The sequence below is a fragment of the Cygnus olor genome, chromosome 1 (assembly GCF_009769625.2).
Source record: "Cygnus olor isolate bCygOlo1 chromosome 1, bCygOlo1.pri.v2, whole genome shotgun sequence".
NCBI lineage: Eukaryota > Metazoa > Chordata > Aves > Anseriformes > Anatidae > Cygnus > Cygnus olor.
The window spans coordinates 208,529,841-208,547,951 of NC_049169.1; the positions used below are offsets into that span (position 1 = coordinate 208,529,841).

The 18,111-nt window shown below is 58.8% G+C and overlaps 1 protein-coding gene across 1 annotated transcript in view; it reads left to right on the top strand.

Annotated features, from left to right (window-relative positions):
- Positions 1 to 2,044: 2,044 nt before the first annotated feature.
- Positions 2,045 to 18,111, top strand: part of CLPB (caseinolytic mitochondrial matrix peptidase chaperone subunit B) — an 81,565-nt gene continuing 65,498 nt past the window's right edge. The window contains exons 1-2 of the mRNA XM_040571828.1: positions 2,045 to 2,666; positions 5,483 to 5,534. Of these exons, the coding sequence (XP_040427762.1) occupies positions 2,045 to 2,666; positions 5,483 to 5,534 (674 nt within the window). The remainder of the gene's footprint in view (positions 2,667 to 5,482; positions 5,535 to 18,111) is intronic.

The following is an 18,111-nucleotide window of genomic DNA, read 5'->3' on the forward strand; positions in this document are numbered from 1 at the left end:
TTTGTCTCTGCAGGCGCCCCAGGACCGCGCGCCGCCCGCTCTGGAAGCGGTCCCAGGCGGCGCAGGACGTGCGCCTCTCGGGGCACCCCCTGGGGGAAGCGCTGGAGTGCCGTGATGTGCACGCTCACAGGCACGCGCGTGCATGCACACGCGTGATCTGTGCACTTGCGCATGCACACACGTGCGCTCATGCGTGCAGACACGCTCGCAGGCATGGACACGCACACGCGCGCTCATACACGCGTGCACACATGGGGTGCACGTGTGCGTGCGCCAGCCCTGCAGGGATCTCTGGGGGCAGCAGAGCTGCTGCGAGAGGGGAGCGCCCGCGTGCCCGCAAACACACCCAGGGTGCAAAGAGTTTCTGCACGTGTGCGCACGTGTGTGCGCGGGTATGAATGCACGCATGAGCACAAGTGCATGCGAGTGCCCACACGTGTGTGTGGCTGTGCATGTGCATGTGTGTGCACACCCCTATGTGTTCAGACATGTCTGTGAGTGCATGTGTGTGTCCATATGTGTATGTATGTTTGTGTACATATGTGTTTGTGCACATATATGTATTGTGTGCATATATGTATATGTCCATATATGTATGCATGTGTCCGTATGTGTATGCATGTTTGTCTACATGTGTTTGTGTACATATATGTACGTATATGTTCATATTTGTATGTATGTGTCCATATGTGTGTGCATGCATGTGTCCATATGTCTATGTTTGTGGCCCTACACGTATGCTTGTGTCCATATATCTATGTTTGTGTCCCTACATGTATGTGTTCATGCCCATACATGTATCTTTGTGTCTATATATGTATGTATGTTTGTGTTCATACATGTACGTTTGTCTCCCTATATGTACATATGTTTCTGTCCATATATGTATGAAAGTTTGTATCCATATATGTACGTATGTCTCCCTATATGTATGCATGTGTCCCTATATGTACATGTCCATGTATGTGTGTTTGTGTCATGTATGTATGTGTCCATACATGTATGTTTGTGTACATATGTATGTGTCCCTATATGTATGTATGTTTCCATGTATGTACATATGTGTACATGTATATATGTTTGTGTCCGTACATGTATGTGTGTATCACTATATGTACATACGGGTCCCTATATGTATGTAAGTGTCCCTACATGTACACACGTGTCCCTACATGTACACACGTGTCCCTGCATGTACATGTGTCCCTACATGTACCTACGTGTCCCTCCATGTACACACGTGTCCCTACATGTACACACGTGTCCCTACATGTACACACATGTCCCTGCATGTACATATGTGTCCCTACATGTACCTACGTGTCCCTCCATGTACACACGTGTCCCTACATGTACACACGTGACCCTACATGTGCATACGAGTCCCTACATGTACACACGTGACCCTACATGTACACACGTGTCCCTACATGTACGCACGTGTCCCTCCATGTATGTTTGTGTACATATGTATGTGTCCCCGTATGTATGTGTGTCCATGTATGTACATATGTGTCCATGTATGTGTCCATACATGTATGTGTGTGTCCCTACATGTACATATGTGTCCCTATATATACGTAAGTGTCCATGTATGTACATTTGTGTCCCTATACGTAAGTGTCCCATATATGTACATACGTGTCCATGTATGTAAGTATATTTGGGTCCATACATGTGTGTGTGTCCCCATATGTACATACGGGTCCCTATACGTATGTAAGTGTCCCTCCATGCACACACGTGTCCCGTGTATGCAGTGTGTCTGCGTCCACGCGTGCAGGAGCTCCTGTGCCCCCACACGAGCACACCGGTGGGTGCCCGTTCACACCACCCCAGGTGCGCGCGCACGCCTGCACCTCCACACGTGTCCGCGCCTGCCCACGAGTGCACGCGCGCGTGCACGAGCGCACAAGGGCGCGAGCACGGGAACGCGCCCGCGCGCCCCCGCCGCTTCCCGGGGCCGGCCTCGAACCCGCGGCCCCGCGGTGCCCCCTGCCGGGGGGGGGGCGGGGGGCAGCCGGGCCTGGCTGCGCTTCCCGGCATGCCCTGCGGCCGGCCGGCACCCCGGCGCTCCCTGGGGGCTGTAGTCCGGCGGCTGCACCTGCAGCACGGCGCTGCGCCGTGCAGAGACTACATCTCCCGCCAGGCTTTGCGCGTCGCCCTGCTCCGACGCCCGTCCCGCGCCGCTCCACCGGCGGCCGCCATTTTGCGTGCCGGCAGCGGCGGCGGCGGGGCAGGCGCGGCGCGATGCTGGGCTCCCTGGCGGCCCCGCCCGCCGCCGCCGGGGCTGGCGAGGCTCCTCCGGGCGCGGCCGTGGCCGGCGGCCTCGCGGGGGGCCGGCGGAGCTCCGGCGGCCAGGCCCGGGCCTGTGGGACCGCCGTTCGTCCCGGCCGCGGCCGCCAGGGGCCGCCGCGAGCCCGCTGTGACGGGGAGCGCGGCGCTGCCCTGGCGGGGGGCGGCCGGCGGGGGGCGGCAGCGGCGGCGGGGCCCGGGGGGAGCCCCCTCGGCCCTTCCCGCCGGGGGGGTCCCGGCGGCTGAGGGGCCCCCCCCGGGCCCTGGAGGCCCCGGCGGGTACCGGAGCGGGGCCCGCGGAGCCGCGGCGCCTGCGGGCCTGCTCGTCGCCGCGCTGGCTGCCTGCTACGCGAGGGACCGAGCGACCAAGGGTGACTATTGCTGCCCCCAGCCGGGCTGCGTGTGGGCCGGGGGGGCGGGTGGGGGAGCCCTGCGGGGGAGGAGGTGTCCTGTGTCCCTGTCCCAGGGGTGTGCTGAGCCGTGGGGGATCCCCCCGAGCTCTGAGGTCGGATGCTAACGACCCTCACGCTCGTCGCGTCTCGTTAACTGCACCCTGGGCCCGTGTCTTAGCGCGGCAGGGCACTGTCGCGGCAGCGCCGTCACCTGCTCACACGGGGCGTGCAGGCAGTGGCAGTGCTGTGCGTGCACCCGTCCTGCCGCAGGACGCGTGCTGTGCTTCGCCCCCGACAGTTTTGTGCCCGGAGAGGACCCAGCTCCGTGCCTATGGGTGAGGAAAGCTGGCAGGGGAGGGATTGAGCCACGTTACTTGGCAGGGTGCGTGTTCACGGGGTCGGCTCTCCCCAGCCCTCTGCCCTGAGCAGGGAGCGTTTCAGGCACGTACGAGCTGGGTGGTTTTGTGTGTCCACCCACTGTGGGAAGGAAGCACTTGGTGGGTGGCCACGAGCTCCTGTTGCCACGGCATTAGGTTTGGGTCTCGAAAGGCTGACGCGTCCCTCCGAGCCGAGGCATCCGGGATGGTCCCAGGGGGTTGCTGGGGCAAGCTGAATGCTTTGAGGTTGATGTGTAACTGTAGGTTTGTGCCACAGCGAGTCCCCTGCCCAGCGCTGATGCAGCGTTTTGGGGCTGGGAGGACTCCAGGTGCTGTCCTACCCCTGCCGCAGGCCGGGTGGCCTCGTTAGTGCCACTGAATGAGGTGCTGCCGGAGCCTAGCCCCCCTTAATGGTCTGCAGTCTGCCAGGCACACACGGCCCAGGTGAACCTCGGTCCTTGGGTGAGGAGCTCGTCTCCAAGCTCTGGAAAATGAGATGGGGTTCAAGTTGCTTCTTGCTGCAGCTGCGGAGCTTTAATCACGAGCCACTGCTCACAGGTCAGGTCTTGGAGGCAGCGAGCTCGTCAGCCGACCTGGGGCAGGACGGGCCGTGGCTCCGGAGCAGGACTCCTCCTCACGCGGTAGTTTCAGGCACGTCAGAGGTCGGTTTCCCCATGAGTAACACACAGAGTGCTGTGCTGGGCTGTTTGCTTGGAGGTTTTGCCGTCATTATGGGAAATCTTGTGTAATTAGCGCTTAGGGAAGGGCTGCCAGACGGGGCTGGCTTCGCTGCAGGTTTGTAGGCTGGGTAGCTCCGGCTGCAGAGCTCGGCCCCGCGTCCGAGAACCTTCCCTCTGCCTTCCCCTCGCTCGGAGCAGGGCTTGGGGGGAGCCCCGCGTTGCTCTCCAGGTGCTGGGAGAGGCGCTGTGCCGGCCCTGCGGGGCGGCCGCAGGTCCCCCCGGACGCCCCCAGCCCGGTGAGTTGTCGCTGGCAGCACGCTGCCAGGCTGGGTGCGCAGTGCCCCCGCTCCCAGTCTAAACCGAAGACCTCCAGCGGTTTGTGCGGGGCGGCTCTCAGTTCGTGGGTGCCTTGCACCGCCGGCATCCGTCAGCCAAAAACCTCCCTGCAGCTTTCCAAGCGCTGCTTGCTCGTCCTGAAGCAGCGAGGGGAAGCGTCGAGGTCTGCGGTGCTGGAGTGCGGGAAGGTGTCTGCTAGGGCGAGCCGTAATCATCATCTCCTGCCTAATCGCGGCTGTTCGTTACTGCCCTGAGAGGGGCCGCAGGGGAGCGCGCAGGACGGAGCCGCGTCTCCTGCTGCGGCTGCCCGAGGAGACGGGTTAAAGGCAGGGCAGAAGGCTGGGCACGGACGGGTTGAAGAGGCCAAAAGAGGCGCAAAATGCTGGGTGGAGGGGGCAGAAAGCACCTGGAGCCGGTAGGAACCGGGGAGAATTGTCCCGGCTTCCCCCAGACGCGCTGGTACGGGTCCGTTTGCAGCGCTCGCTCTGAAGCAGAGCTCAGGGACGAGCGATTTGTCGGGGGCTGCAGCACCCCTCAGCCAGGAGCTGTCAGCCCGGGGCTGCAGCGGGCCCTGCGGGTGGGGAAAGGGGCCCCTCGGAGGTCGGGTGGTGACTGGCAGAACTTTTTTGGGGTGCTCAGTCGTGTCGGGTAGCGGCTGGCAGCAGCGCCGGGTGCTGCCCTACCCCTTGCAGCCGGGAGGTGTCCTTCCTCGCCTGCAGGAGGAGCTGGCTGGGCTGGGGCTGCCTCGGCGCCCTGTAACGCCCGCTGGACCCAGGACCCGCAGCTGGCAGGGCTCGCTGCGGGCACAGCAGCCTCGTTTCGCCACTTGTTCACGCAGTTGCTCCCTCGCAGCGGTCCCGCAGGAGCAGGAGGTCGCTGCAGGCCTGCCCCCAGCCCCGGGCACCCCACGGGATGCTCTCCCCTCTCCTCCAGCCTGAGCTGCTGCCCAGTGGCGCCTCGGGAGCCGGGCGCTAGCGAGGGGAGGCCGTTCCCCGCAGGCGGGAGGAGACCAGCCCGGGGGATCTCTCGTGCTGCGGGGCGTCGCGGAGGGAGCTGCTGCTTCTGCTGCCTGAGCGTCTGTGCTTGGGCCGGGAGGGCTGGGGAAGGGATCTGTGCAGCCAGGCTGGGGATCCTGCCGCCTCCCAGGTGTCCCGCTTGTGCCCCTGGGCCTCGCACCCACGCTTTGAGACGTGCAGTTCAGCCCTGAACTCCCCAGAGCCTAGCGCCAGGGCTTCCAGGGAGGCCGCAGTAAGGCAGCGAGCAGGCGGTTTAGTTTCAACCTGCTCGCAGAAATAGATCCTTCTTAACGCGTGTTGTTTGGTGCAGTGCCCTGTGCCATCTCCGGGTTATTACGCAGCCGTGTGTTCGGCTCCTGACTCGTTCTCTCTTTGTCCGTTCGCAGAAGATGCTCTGCTGGAAGCTGCGAGGTTCAACAACGTTTCCGAAGTCAACAGGTGAGCAGCTTTTAGAGACGTGTGTGAAGAACGCCGCTGCGCGGGGCGGGGAGGTAGGGAGGCTCTCAGCTCGTGCGGAGCTCTCAGCAGGCAGGGGCTGGGTGCTCACCAGGCGGGAGGAGAGCCAGAGGGAGCTGTGAGCAGGCACGGGTGAGCTGCAGGGTGGGTCACAGATCCCTGCGCTGTGAGAGGTCACTGCAGCGAGTCCGCGCGGTGCAGCATGGCCTGGACGTACCCCTCTAGGCCAGAAGCGGCAGAGCTGTGTTCCTGTGGGTCTGTCTCCAAACTAACAGCTCTCACGGGCTCCCCAGCTGGCTGGAGCAAACTCCTGCCCAGCCAGATCCCGCTGCGCTTCTGTCCTGGGGCTTGCCACCCAAGCCGGGAGGTTGGGGAAGTGGCCGCAGTCAGTGGCCAAGCCCAGCGGGGAGAGGAGCACCTCCAGAGCTCACAGCTCCTAACCCCGAGACAGCAGGCCTGCAGCGCTCTTGTCGCTGCTGTTGGCAGTGCCTGCCTCTTTTGGGGTCGTGGCGTTGCTCAGGAGCCGTCAGCAGCGTTAAATTCGCTGGGGGTGTTGACAAACAGCGCGTTTCTCTCTTCCCCCTTGAACCTTCCCGTGCCTGCAGCTCAGGGCAGCGACTCCTGTTGGCTCGAGGGGTTCCCGGGACGGTTCGTGCAGCCCAGCGGTGCTGAGGTCTCCCGTTCCCCAGACAGCTGCCCGGAACCAGTACTAGAGAGACGTTTTGGTGGCCTGGAAGCCTGCACGGGATGGGAGCAGCCACTGCTGCGCTGTGCTCGCCCCTCCTGGTGTCCCCTGTTTCTCTCTGGCCTCTCCCACCCAGTGCAGGACCCAGGAGCTGCGTGCCGGGTGTCCTCCCGCGGCGAGGAGGAGAGCCCTCCTGGCCCGCGGCCAGAGGATGCTCCGCGCAGCCCCCGGAGCTCGGAGGAAGCGGCCGGGGTCTGGTCTGGATCAAGGGCCGAGGAGGATATTGGCGTGCAGCTAATTGGCACATGTGTTCTGCTGCTCCTAATTGCAGGAAGCCGCTGCTTGGCGATGTCTGGGTGATTTGCGAGCCTGCTCGGGCAGAGCAGCGCCAGGGATGCTCTGTGCCCCCCCCGATGAGGGAAGGGCTGCAGCTGAACTCAGTCCAGCCGTGCTGCACGCTCACAGCCTTTGTTTCCGTGCCCTTTCCTTCCGATCCCCCTCCCACAGCCTGCTCCCTGCCCCTGCCCCGCAGCACCCCGCGTTTGAAGCTCCCTGCCTGGCTGTGCCTGCCACGTCCCTCACCAGCAGACGCGAGGCAGCGCCGTGACAAGTACTGGCTCCCCCCGCTCCAGGCAGCTTCAGCCGTGGCTTTACGACAGACCTCAGCAGCCCAGAACCTCCACGTGCTGCTGGCAAGCGCCTGGAGCTTCCAGAGGCCCAAACTGAGTCGCGTGAGGGGCTCCTGCTCTTGGCCCCTGCGGGGAGCAGAGCCCCCATTCAGCAGCAGCCGGGTAGGAGCGTGACACTGAGCTGAGCGGCGAGGGCTGCGCCCAGGAGAGGGCAGCCCCGTCCACATCAACACCCTGCTCCCTGCGCTACCCCAGGAAGCTCGGCCCTCCCGCCTGCTTCCCTCGGCAGCAGAGCCCGGGCGCGGGTTGCCGGAGGTGAGTTAGGAAAGGGGAGGCTGCCGTGATGGAGTTCTCTAATATAGCATTAGGCTCATTTACACTGAAGTCTCTCCCGTGGCCTCGTGTCTCGCTGTAATAACTTCAAGGCGCTGAGAAGGCGGCGGTGTGGCAGGGCCGAGCGGCGCGCTGTGTAGCTCGGGCGATTCAAGACGCGTGTCGTGTGCTGCTCGGCACCCTGCCTCCTTAGGCGGTGCCAGGAAAGCTGAGCAGAGCCCTGTTGCTGCCTGTGCTGGGGAGCGGTTCCTGCTGCCGTTCAGCTCTCCGTCCTCTGGGCTCGGAGACGATCAGGAAAAGCAAGCCAGATGTTTGTAATTCTCCAGAGCGTGTTCTCTGGTACGTGCTCCCCCCGCCTGCCGCTAGGGACTTGGTTTTCTTCTTGCTGCGTGAGTTGGGAAGCTGGCCTTTTGCAAGCGCCTTGTGCAGCTGACTGCCTGTACCTGGCCCTTTATTGTAACTACAACCGCCAGTAACACGTCTTGGTCTGCAGCGTAGAAGGCAGGTGTATGAGAGCGTGGTGCAAGGTGCAAAGACAGAGGCTTTGAACCCTTAAGTTGTGCTTCAGTGCAGAGGGAAGACGGGGGGTGGAGGCTCCGAGGCAGTTTGGAGCAGGGGCTGCGCTCTGCAGCAGAGAACTGGAGAGTTTTTAGGATAGCTCTGTTCATTATCCAGAAAAAGTTCTGTTTTGTACCGGAAGAAAGTGACTCCCTCCGTTGCCCTAACAGTCACCCATAGGATGATCCGAATCATAACTAGGGAGTTTGGGGGCCGCCACAGAGGATCTGGATGGCAGCAGGCATAACCAGGAGCGGGTTCCTAAAACAAACAACAGTCAAAGCGTGGGCGGTGTGGAGACCAAGGCACGCGTGGCCTTACTGGGCTGTCTCCTGAGCTTGTGTTCCTGACAAGTGTGGTGGTGACACGATGCAATGAAGGGTGAAACAATTTTTCATGTAGGAATTACATTAATGGGGAGCGGAGAGGTTACAGACGGGGACTTTAGGAATGCACGCAATCCAAGTGCACAGGCGCAGGGTACGTGGCGTGGAAGATGGAGGGGCCAGGAGCAGCATTATCAACTGGAGAAGATGCTGGCTTTTTGGAGGCTGGCTCTTCAGGGCAGGCCACCCTTCAGAAGATCTCCCCCTCTGCGTTCTGGAGCGTAAATCTTCTTGCCGTCTCTTTCTGAGTCTTTTTCCTGCCTCTCCCTGAGCACGTACATCTCATCATATTCCTCAAGTTAGCTGAGGTCAGTCACGTCACCGAGCAGGAGGTCAGAAAACGGGATAACGGCAAAGGTTAGAGGAGCACGACATCAGGCAGCTGCAGAACTCCTGAACAAGGTACGGAGAAGCAGCAGACAGCAGGGAGCTGCAGTGTGATAAATACTTTGTGTGTTCAAGGAAGTGGATGGCACCGCTCTAATGGCGCTGTGCTAAGGAGCTCACGTGTCACAGGACTGTAGGCAAACGGGCTGCTTTGTTCCAGCAGCCAGGATGTGAGTGGAGGTGAAAAGCGATACGGCCATACAAAACTAAACGCATCTGATCTTGGGAGCCAGGCTGTCGTAACCTGTCCAGATCTTGGGCCTAAGAACCCGAAGAACCTCGGGCACAAACCGAGGAGGTCTGGGCTGTAGGGGCCGAAAAGGGCTTGTGTCAGGGACCCTTGGCAGCGTGGCAGAGAGGCTTTCCCTGGGTCCTGTCTTGCTGTTGAGCTGCTGGGCAGAGAGGGGTGGTGAGGTGGGCGCGGTGAGTTCAGCTGGAAGTCTCTCAGTCAGGCGTGGAAGGATGAAAGTTATGGATATCAGGAATGAAAGGGAGGCTTACGTTCAAGGGGGTTTCTCCTTAGTCCAGCCAGAAGCTGTCTCCTTGGTCGAGGATGAATAGGCCTTTCAGACGTATCAGACAGACCTCACGCTAACACATCGGTATTGCTGCGGGAAGGATCACATGGCCGAAGGCCGGATCCAGCCTGTGAGCCAGGCGCTCTGTTTCCCTCTGTCTGCTCGCAGCTCCCAGGCAGGTTTTCTCCTCTTTACCCACTTCTGAATGTGAGAAACCACTCTGATTTTTGCATCAAGGTCAAGGAATGCATTAACTTTTGAGCCCGTTCCCTTTGGAGCTTGTGGCAAGCCAGCTCTTCCCTTCAAGCCCTTCGTGCTGTTAGCCAGTACAGAAGATAACACCTAATTAATGTGGATAGTTTAATTTGCCTCAACCTCAGTTGTTCCGTGCATTTGGAAGGAAAGCAACAAGCGAAGCCATAAAGAATTACTGCCTCCATCCTCCTCGTGTTTGTATTCAGCGTTAATATTGATTCCGTGTTCCAGCTTTGTTTCTTAATAAGCCACCCACAAAAGTGCAGGCTCGCAGCAGAGTTTCCTCGCCAGCTAAATGTGACGGGGCAGCGCTCTGATGAGCGCCGGGCGACTGTGACTCATGGAAACGCAGCGCGGATGTCTGACGGCTGTTATCAGGCTCCTTCCTAACAGCAGGCAGCCGCCCAAATCCGCGTGGTAATGAGATCTGGAGGTGACCAGGCGCTCTCCTGCTCTCAGAGGGATCCAGCCAGACGTGGAGGTAAGGCAGGAAGCTGCGTGTCAGCTGCTGCAGCTGGTTCTGCTCTCTCCAGGCTGAGTTTTAGGTAGAGGGTTGCAGAAGCAGCTAAGTCGAGCGCGATCTCTCCTGGTCGAGCAGCCGAGGAGTCTCTGACTCATCGTTGCACCGCCTCCTCCCAGGCCGTGTCTGCTCATCTTCCTTGTTTTGTAGGCCACGAAGCTCATCCAGCACGTTCCCTCCTGTGGCAGAGGGGGTTTGGCCCGGCCCGGGCTCCTGGCTGTGGCAGCATCACACCTGATAAAGGGTCCTAATCCCAGAGGCCAGAAATCAGGATCAGCCCCAGAAGCACTGATGTGGGACGTGTGCCGGAGCGTGAGGCTTACATGGAACGTGTGCTGGCAGGACCGGACGCGTTTCCTCACCACGAAAACACCCCGGCCCCCTGGGCATACGCTGTCATGCTGTTTTGGCCCAGATCTCTCTCTACTCTTGAGAAAAGATTAAATCTGAGGTTGTGGTCGGCCGCAGGAGACTGAGCTGAAGGTGCGTTTGCTGCTGCACTCCCTGAACTGTGCGGTCATGGCGGTGATTTGCTTTTTAATCCGTTCTGTACCTGGCTTGGTGCTGAGAAGTGCTGGAAGGCGAGGCTGCTCTTCTGGAAGGCTGCTCGCCTTTCTTCACGGGCACGCGTGTCATGGAAGGAGCCGTGCAGTCCTCCCAGCTAGACCAAACGAGTATTCTCCCTTGTCCTTTATGCCTTTTACATCTTTTTATAGTCAAATTGCGGGGAGGAGCTGAGTTAAGCTGGCAGGACCACAGTAGATCCATGGAGATGAGCCTGTGTGTAGGTAAAACGCATTCTGCCCACGAACATTGCTCTCGTCTTTCAGCTCTCTCCAGTGCAGGGGGTGGGCTGGGAGTTCAGCAGCACCCGCTGCTTGTTCCCCGTCTCAAACCACCGTTCTGTGTTTGGGTGCGTTAAAGACATGTAGAAACTGCTCGCGAAATCCCCGGCCGGGCTGCGGTGAGTCAGGCTGCGGCTGCCCTCTTGGAGCAGCGCCCTCTGCGGTGCGGGGCTGGATTCCTGGAAGCCCCTCGTCCGAACTGAGCCCAGATGGGAGCTGAACGTGGGCTGCCAACGGGGGTTGCGTCAGAGCTCCCTGGGGCTCAGGCACTTGGTGGATTTCCTCCTGGCAGTCCCGTTCCTGCCCTCACCACGCACGGACCAGGAGAGCACGAGGAGTTCTGCTGCCCTGAGCTCCAGGTTCGTGCCTGGGGCAGGGAAAGCAGCTGAGCACGGGACAGAACCATGCGGAGGATGTGGGCCCTTATGGGCACAGATCTCCCATCTCACGCCTGTTCCAGAACAGTTAGCAGCACTGCAAATACCTTTGCGTCGTGCTGGAGACAGTGCAGGGAGATAATTTGTAACGCCGTTTGTTTCCATCGCTCTGCGCTTTATATTCCGCTGTCTGCTTACCCTCACCGGGCCCGTAGTTGTTAGAATATATCTGAGTTAACGGGCACCTGAGTTTTTAGGATAAAGAGACTTTTTTTTTTCCTTTAAATGTTCCCTTTAATCTTTTCTCACGACGCGTGCACCAAATTGTGCAGCACTTTGTTTCGGTGGAAGTTTTTGACTGGTTATTAAGTTTGATTTGGCGCGTGGCCTCGGGGACTTGGAGCAGATACGGCAGCTCAGATTTCTTCACTTCGGCTGTGAGATATCGTGGCAGACTTGTGCACGCTTCGCCCTCCCCTGTTGGGAGGCTGAGAAGCGGAGAGGGAGGAGGAGGGCAGCTTTCCCCTGCAGGGCAGCGGGGGCTGAGGAGGAAAGATGGGCAATGAGCTGGTGCCGCCGCTCAGCCTCTCACCGGGTTTGCAGGGTGTTCTGCTTTAACGCTTCCTGCGCAGCGATATTTTTTTCCTGCTTTTTGTAGCATTCCGACCACAAAACCTCCCAGGACCGATCGTGTTTGTATGCTGAGTCACAAGACCAATCTTCGCAGTCAGCGGCCCACCAGCCGGCCGCAGGAGACAGAAGATCCCCTGCCTGTCTCCAAAACAGCTTTAAACCCTTCAGCGTGCCCAAATCCTCGCTGGAAGCAGACGCTGCTTCGTCTGGCACAGCTGTGCGGACGGTAGTTTGTGATGTGCGGAATGCATCTGGTAGCCATCAGGGAGCTAATTCCAGTTACTGCCGCGGTTATCAGCCTGGCGGCGATGGGGCCGAGCGCAGGATGGCTTCCGTCAGCTCCAAGTGGGGGCCGTGGGTGCTGGGAGCGAGCAGCGAGCGCTGGCGGCATGTGGTCCCTCAGCACGGGAGCCAGGGAGCACCCGGGGGGCGTGCGGGCTGCAAGCTTAAAGCAAGTGCAGCACGTAAATAAACGGTGAAACTCGCTGGGTGACGGGGGGTCGGGTACCCGAGGGAGTTCGGGAGGAGGCCGTGCAGGTTCGTGCAGAGCAGGCCTGGCAGGTAACGGCGCCAGCGGCAGCGCCACCTCCAGCTCAGAGGCCAGCGTGGCGCTGACTGCCAGAAGTGAGTATATTATGTTCAAACCCCTCTGCAAATGGTGCTTATTACGTTCTTTCCCCAGCTGGCTGCTGCCGGCCGCTGCCAGAGGCAGGCCATCAGGCTGGTGCAGAGTTTTTCCCAAGGCACATCCCAGCCGTTGATGTGGGGAGTCAGCCGTGGATCGGGGCTCCTTTAGGTGAGGCTGCGCTTCCCTTTTCCTCCCCAAATGCAGCGATGCCAGCAGGGGCACACCTCAGCTCGTGCTGAGGCCAGCACTGCTGACCTGCTGCCCTTCCCTCTTCCCTGGGCGCTAGCGCACGGCAGCGTGTGTGTGTCCCGGTCCTTCTCTCTGCCAGCCTGAAGGAACTGCTGCCCTGAAAAACGGGAGCTCTGCTGGCTGTGCTGGAGCACCTCCCAGGCAGGGCAGGGATGGGGTGAGGGCGGCACCTTGCGCTGTCTCTGTCAGTTTTCTTTTGCTTTCCCCACCGTGTGCATTCTGCAGTGCTCTCACCCACCCTTCGTGCCCTTGGGCAGCCCCGCTCTCCTCTGAGGGTTCAGTTTCCCTTCAGAAATCCAGATGGGTAAGAGCTTCCCTCTAATTTCTGGCACTTTTTTTGTAATGTTTCGTGGGTTCACATGTCTCTACGAAGCACTGCAGCGTGTTACCAGCCCTGAGGTGGTCACACAGGGGCTGGGAAGCAGACACGACCCATCCCAAGGAGGAACAGCAGCAAGATCAAAGGCTTTTCAGCGGCCTGCCTAACGCTCCTCAACGGGCAGATCCTTTCTCCAGCCCTAGCCGGGAGATTGTGCTTTCATGCTGGGGATGCCGCTGGCTTGCGATGTTTTTTCTCCCCTCCCTCCCTCTGCAAAGCCGAGGGCAGGTCCCAGGAGGGCGAGCGCTTCTTAGGGTGTCAGCCACCCCTGCGGTTAAGCAGTGACATATTGGGGAAGGGCCGGGGGAAACGTTGAAGTGGCCGAGAGAAACAGAAGCTATTGTTGTTGCCAAAGTTCAAGTTTCCAGCTTCCTCTTCCTCCACCTGTCGGGAGGGCGAGCTGGGCATGCTCGCGGCGCTGAGCACAAACTCAAACATGCCCTCTGGGCTCGGCTGGGAGCGCGGTGTCACCGAGTTAGTCACCCAGAACCCCGGCAGCGGGGTGAATAGGAGGCACATCTGTCTGGGGGGAGAGGGCACGGCGCAGCGCGGCGGCCGGCCCGGCTCGGGCTCTTTCTGTGCCGGGCGGAGGGATCAAAGTGCTGGAGCTTTGCGAGCTGCTGTCTCGAGGCGAAATAGCCCGGGCACACAAAGCAGCGCGGGTCGCCCTCCCGAGGCTCCTCCAGCAAATTCCAGAGCACCTGGTGATGTTCTGCCGGCTCCTTCGCGTCCTCCTCTTATTTTCAGAGAGATCTTCAGCCTGCGCATTGCCCTTCGGAGCTGGGGCTCCGCAGGCAGAGGGGACGCTGTCAGACTCAAACCCGGAGTCACTATTGCTCGCTCGCGGGATCTCTGACTGTTAGAAATCCATCAGGAAAATCTGCTTGCGCAGAATACTCTGGAGAAGCAGCCGAGCTTTCTGCCCTAAAATCGTGAGGTTTTTCTCTAATCCTTAAGACGCGCACACTCCAACAAACAAACAACAGAAAAAGCACCTTGCCCTGCCTCAAAGCCATGTTTTCATTCCACCCGTGTTGTTCGGGGTCTTTAGGGTACCTGCTGCTTGTAGAAACACCGAAAAGGGTGCTAACAGAGCCATATACGCACGAGAAACTGCTTAGTGGGTAAGAGTGAGTGTCCTGGATCTTATTTGGTTAAAATGTGGATAAACATCCTAAACATTGATCGGAGGAGTTTATTTAATTAAAAAAAATACTCCTGCTGGTAAATACATTTGGCTGTCTAGGATCTGAGCAGTGGTCGTCGCTTTATCGATTGTCATATCATTAAATCAGGCGGGGAAAAAATTAATGATAGGCTTGAAGACCCTGAACATAAAGTTCAGTTGTCTAGAAAATCTGTTAAGTTGCTGAGCATCTTGCAGTGATTTAAAAAAAAAAAAAATCCAGCTCCTAAATGAAATGTCAATGCGTATTATGCCAGATGATCTGATGCTAGTAATGCTCTCCACTAGGCTCGGTCATGTGGCATTCCAGATGCTGGCGATTATCTGGATTCCTGAATGGAAAACTACCTGATTAATTCTGATATCTGAGCTCCGAGCCCGTAATCAAATCCTGCAGCAGAGGCCCCAGCATCCTTCCTGTTGGGTGCACCACGTTTTAACAGGTTTGACTGCCGCACTAAGATCTTACTTAATTATTTTTTTTTTAGTCTGAGAAGGAAGATAATTCATCGTTCAATGTGCACTTCCAGAAAGTGTGTAGAGAAAAAGAAAAAAGAAAAAGAAAGCGTGCAGAGAGAAGAAGCCTTCCAGTGAGCTAACAAGTAGTTTTTAGCATCTCCAGAGCACTTTGAGGTTGCCGTCCTGTCCTCCGTCTCACCACACCGAAATGTTTAGCTGCAGTTCACCGTCAGGAGTCAACAAACGTTAAACTGCCCTCTGTTTTGGGGGTAAAAACAAGCTTTTGCAGCAGTGACGCAGCGGGTGGGGGACGTTCAGCTTGTAGCTCTGTTCCTCCATCGTACCAACACCACGGTGAGTGCAAGGGGGGCTGTCAGGCTGTGCACTGTGTTATTTACAGCCCCAAAGACACCCACAAGCGGCTGCGAGGTGTCGGGTGAGCCACAAGCCTGCGGGGCTGTACCTGCCATGCCTCCGGAGGTTTCCTGTGGCGCTTCCTCCTCCTCTCCTGGGCTCCCGCCAGGTTCTCTCTCTGTGGCATTAATATTTTACTTTCTTTTGTTTGCCGGGTGTTATGTGGCCTATCGGACCGTCAAATTGAGACGCTGTAGAAAGGGGATGGGGTGGAAGTTGCTGCATCCAAAGTACTTTGGAATGGCCACGTAAACAGAACCGAATTCAGACGTGACTTGCACGTGACCTTCCGTACCGCTCGGAGGACGGCGTGAGCTGGCTGGCAGCACGATGGCAATACAGGAAATTTTCAAAGTGCCCGGGGCGGGGTGGATGAGAGGTGATGAGATCTCCATGTGGGGTTCCCCGGCCTCTTGCTGTTTTTTTCCCCCCACCCCCCCGCCGTGTGCAGGCAGGAGCGGCTCCTCCGATGGGCAGGGCAGGGCAGGCTGTCGGGCTTTTGTCCGAGGGAGCCGGCAGCCCTCCCTGCCCGCACAGATGGAGCTGTGGTGTGGATTTCTGCTGCAGGCAGCATCCCTCCGAGCAAGAGCACATAATTGCCATGACCTGCAGCGGCTGCGGGTCCGCGTCCACCTCGCTGATCTCCGCTGCGAGCGCAAACACCGGCCGTGTGCGTGGCTGCAACGGGAGCGGATCTCTGCAGATAGCGATGTGCCCAGCATGCGGGCTGCCATCATCTAGACGCGTCCCAGCTCTGTTACGGGGTCAGAAAGCTTTGTGGCTGCACACGGGTTTGTCCTTTAAGTAACCTGCTGCCTGAGAGCGCTCCTCCTGCAGCAGAGCTGGGAGCACGCTTGTCGTTCGGTCTCGGTGGTTAGGTGCCGGAAGAGGGGAAGCAAAAGGACGTTTCCCCGGGGGAGCCGAGGCTGGTGCCGTGCAGCTCGCAGGACCGTTTGGTAGTGCAGGAGCTGAACCTGCCGGGGGTTGGTGACGTGCACGTGTGTGCAGCACGGATCCGGTAAGGGTTCTGTGTGAGAACTTGTTCCCTTGCTGCCGCGCAGTATCAAGTATCAAACTGCTGTGGAACAAGGGGCTATTGTTTACCTGTCACACAGCTCTTTATCGTTAAGCTTTCAATTGTAACCCTGGTAAAGAGAGCGTAAGTCTTCTGTTGGTGCTGTGGATCATTTACAGGGATCAGGGCCTCCTGAGCCATACTCAGGAACCACAACTGAAGGCTGCTGGTTACCAGTTTATTTTTTTTGGCCGTTGCAATGCTACCTTGCAGATTTCACTGCAGACACCTTTCCTGCCCGGGCTCGGGGCCTCTTACAGGCTCCGGACTTGTCACAGTACCGTGGCATCTCAGTTCAAGAACCTGATGAGCAGCTCAGAGCACTTGGTAGCTCTCTCGTCAAAAAAGGCTGGGGCAAATTACTCCTTGGTACCCGCTGATGTGCATAGCACGCCTCCTGAAGTCCTCTGCCTGTTGCCTCCCACGCTCTCATGCTCCCAGTCTCATTCTGATAGGGTACAAAGGTACGGCTGGAGGGGAGCAAAGAGGACCTCATTTTAGGAATCTAATTTGGGTAGCAGTTTTCTGGTGTCTCACACCAGCAGGGAGACCAGTATTCAGCTATGCTCAACCATGAGCCAAAGCTTGGGCGCTGGTATCGCTGCTTGGGGTAACTGTAGGGTTGGAGAACGTGTTTGTTCTTGGGATAAGTTTTCAGTGAAACCACGGGGAGGGTTTTTGACAAGGTGGAGGAAGGCTTGCACAGACCTTGTGTCCAGCTGTGGGTGTGTGCTAGGCTAGTGTTCGCGCTTTGCTTTATGGTCATTCCAGTTGTAGAAAGATGATTTTTATTTATTATTTTTTTTAGGAAAGAAGGGGAGCTTTTCGCTCCTTTTCTCTAATTCTACCCCAGCAGTCTTTACGAACCGTCCGACATGGTAGCCACCTCAGCAGGCTGAGGGCAGTTAATTTGAAGAGGGTAGCCGAATTCAGACACGTACCCTGTCTGAGCCCTTAAAGGAGTGATCTGACGTTCAGTGCACGTGAGCAGCCTCGGCTGCCGTTGTGCAGTTGTGTTACCCGCGGGTCTGGCGGCGGTTTAAATACTTAGCACCAGTCTGGCGCTTGCACGGCTGAAACTTGGCTTGTTTTCACTTGTGCCTCACAACTCCTGGGGTTAGCGGTAGCTAATCCCTGCTGTACGAAGGATGTGCTGTGCAGTGATGCACACCGGGAAGATGGAACAGCCTCCGTTTGGGGAAGGGAAGGAGGACGAGCCGTAGCCCTTCCTGCTTTCTGAAACCTCCCCCTCGGCCGTCCTGGCTGAATTCCTGCAGCACACCGTCCTCTGGGGCGGGAATGGGATCGTGGTGCTGCACCTGAACATGTAGGGTTCGGACCTTGTCTCACCTCACTTAACTCGGGCACTCCACAAGTTGCGCCTGAAGTCTGAACTTCCCTCCTGCCTTGTGGGCAACGGAGGCAACGGCACTTTCAGACGCTCCCTTCGTACCCTCTGGGTTTTGCACTTGGTGTAGGATGAGCGGAGTTAGCCTCTGCGGGGATCTGTCCCTTGCCTTTAGCTGCGGGGAAGTGGTCGCAGCTGGGGCGGGTTAGACCCCTGGCTACACCTGGGTTTGGCTAGGGCAGGTTCTTGGGTTCCCTTGGTTGGCCGTGAAAGTGAGCAGGGTTGGGTGAGTTAGTTTGTCGGTGATACATCACTGTCCTAAGGCGAGTGCTCGGAGTCCGGTGCTAAGAATGATGGATTACAGGGTCAGAAGTTGTAGAAAGGGCAGCGAAGCTGGAGAGGCCGGAGCCGGGCTCTCGCCAGGGGTGCCCAGGGCCAGGAGCAGAGGCCCCGGGCCCAGCCTGGAGCCCGGGAGGCGCCCTCTGGGCCCCAGGCAGCACTGCTGTGCCGGGCGGGTGCCGGAGCCCTGGCACGGGCTGCCCGGAGAGGGGCTGGGGGCTCCTCCGCGGGGTCTCCAGCAGCCGCCGGGACGTGGGGCTGGGCGAGCGGCTCCGCGGGGCCCTGCTGGGGCAGGGGGCGAGCAGCGAGCGGCACCCAGGGGTGCCCCCAGCATCAGCCACGCTGTGGGGCTGTGA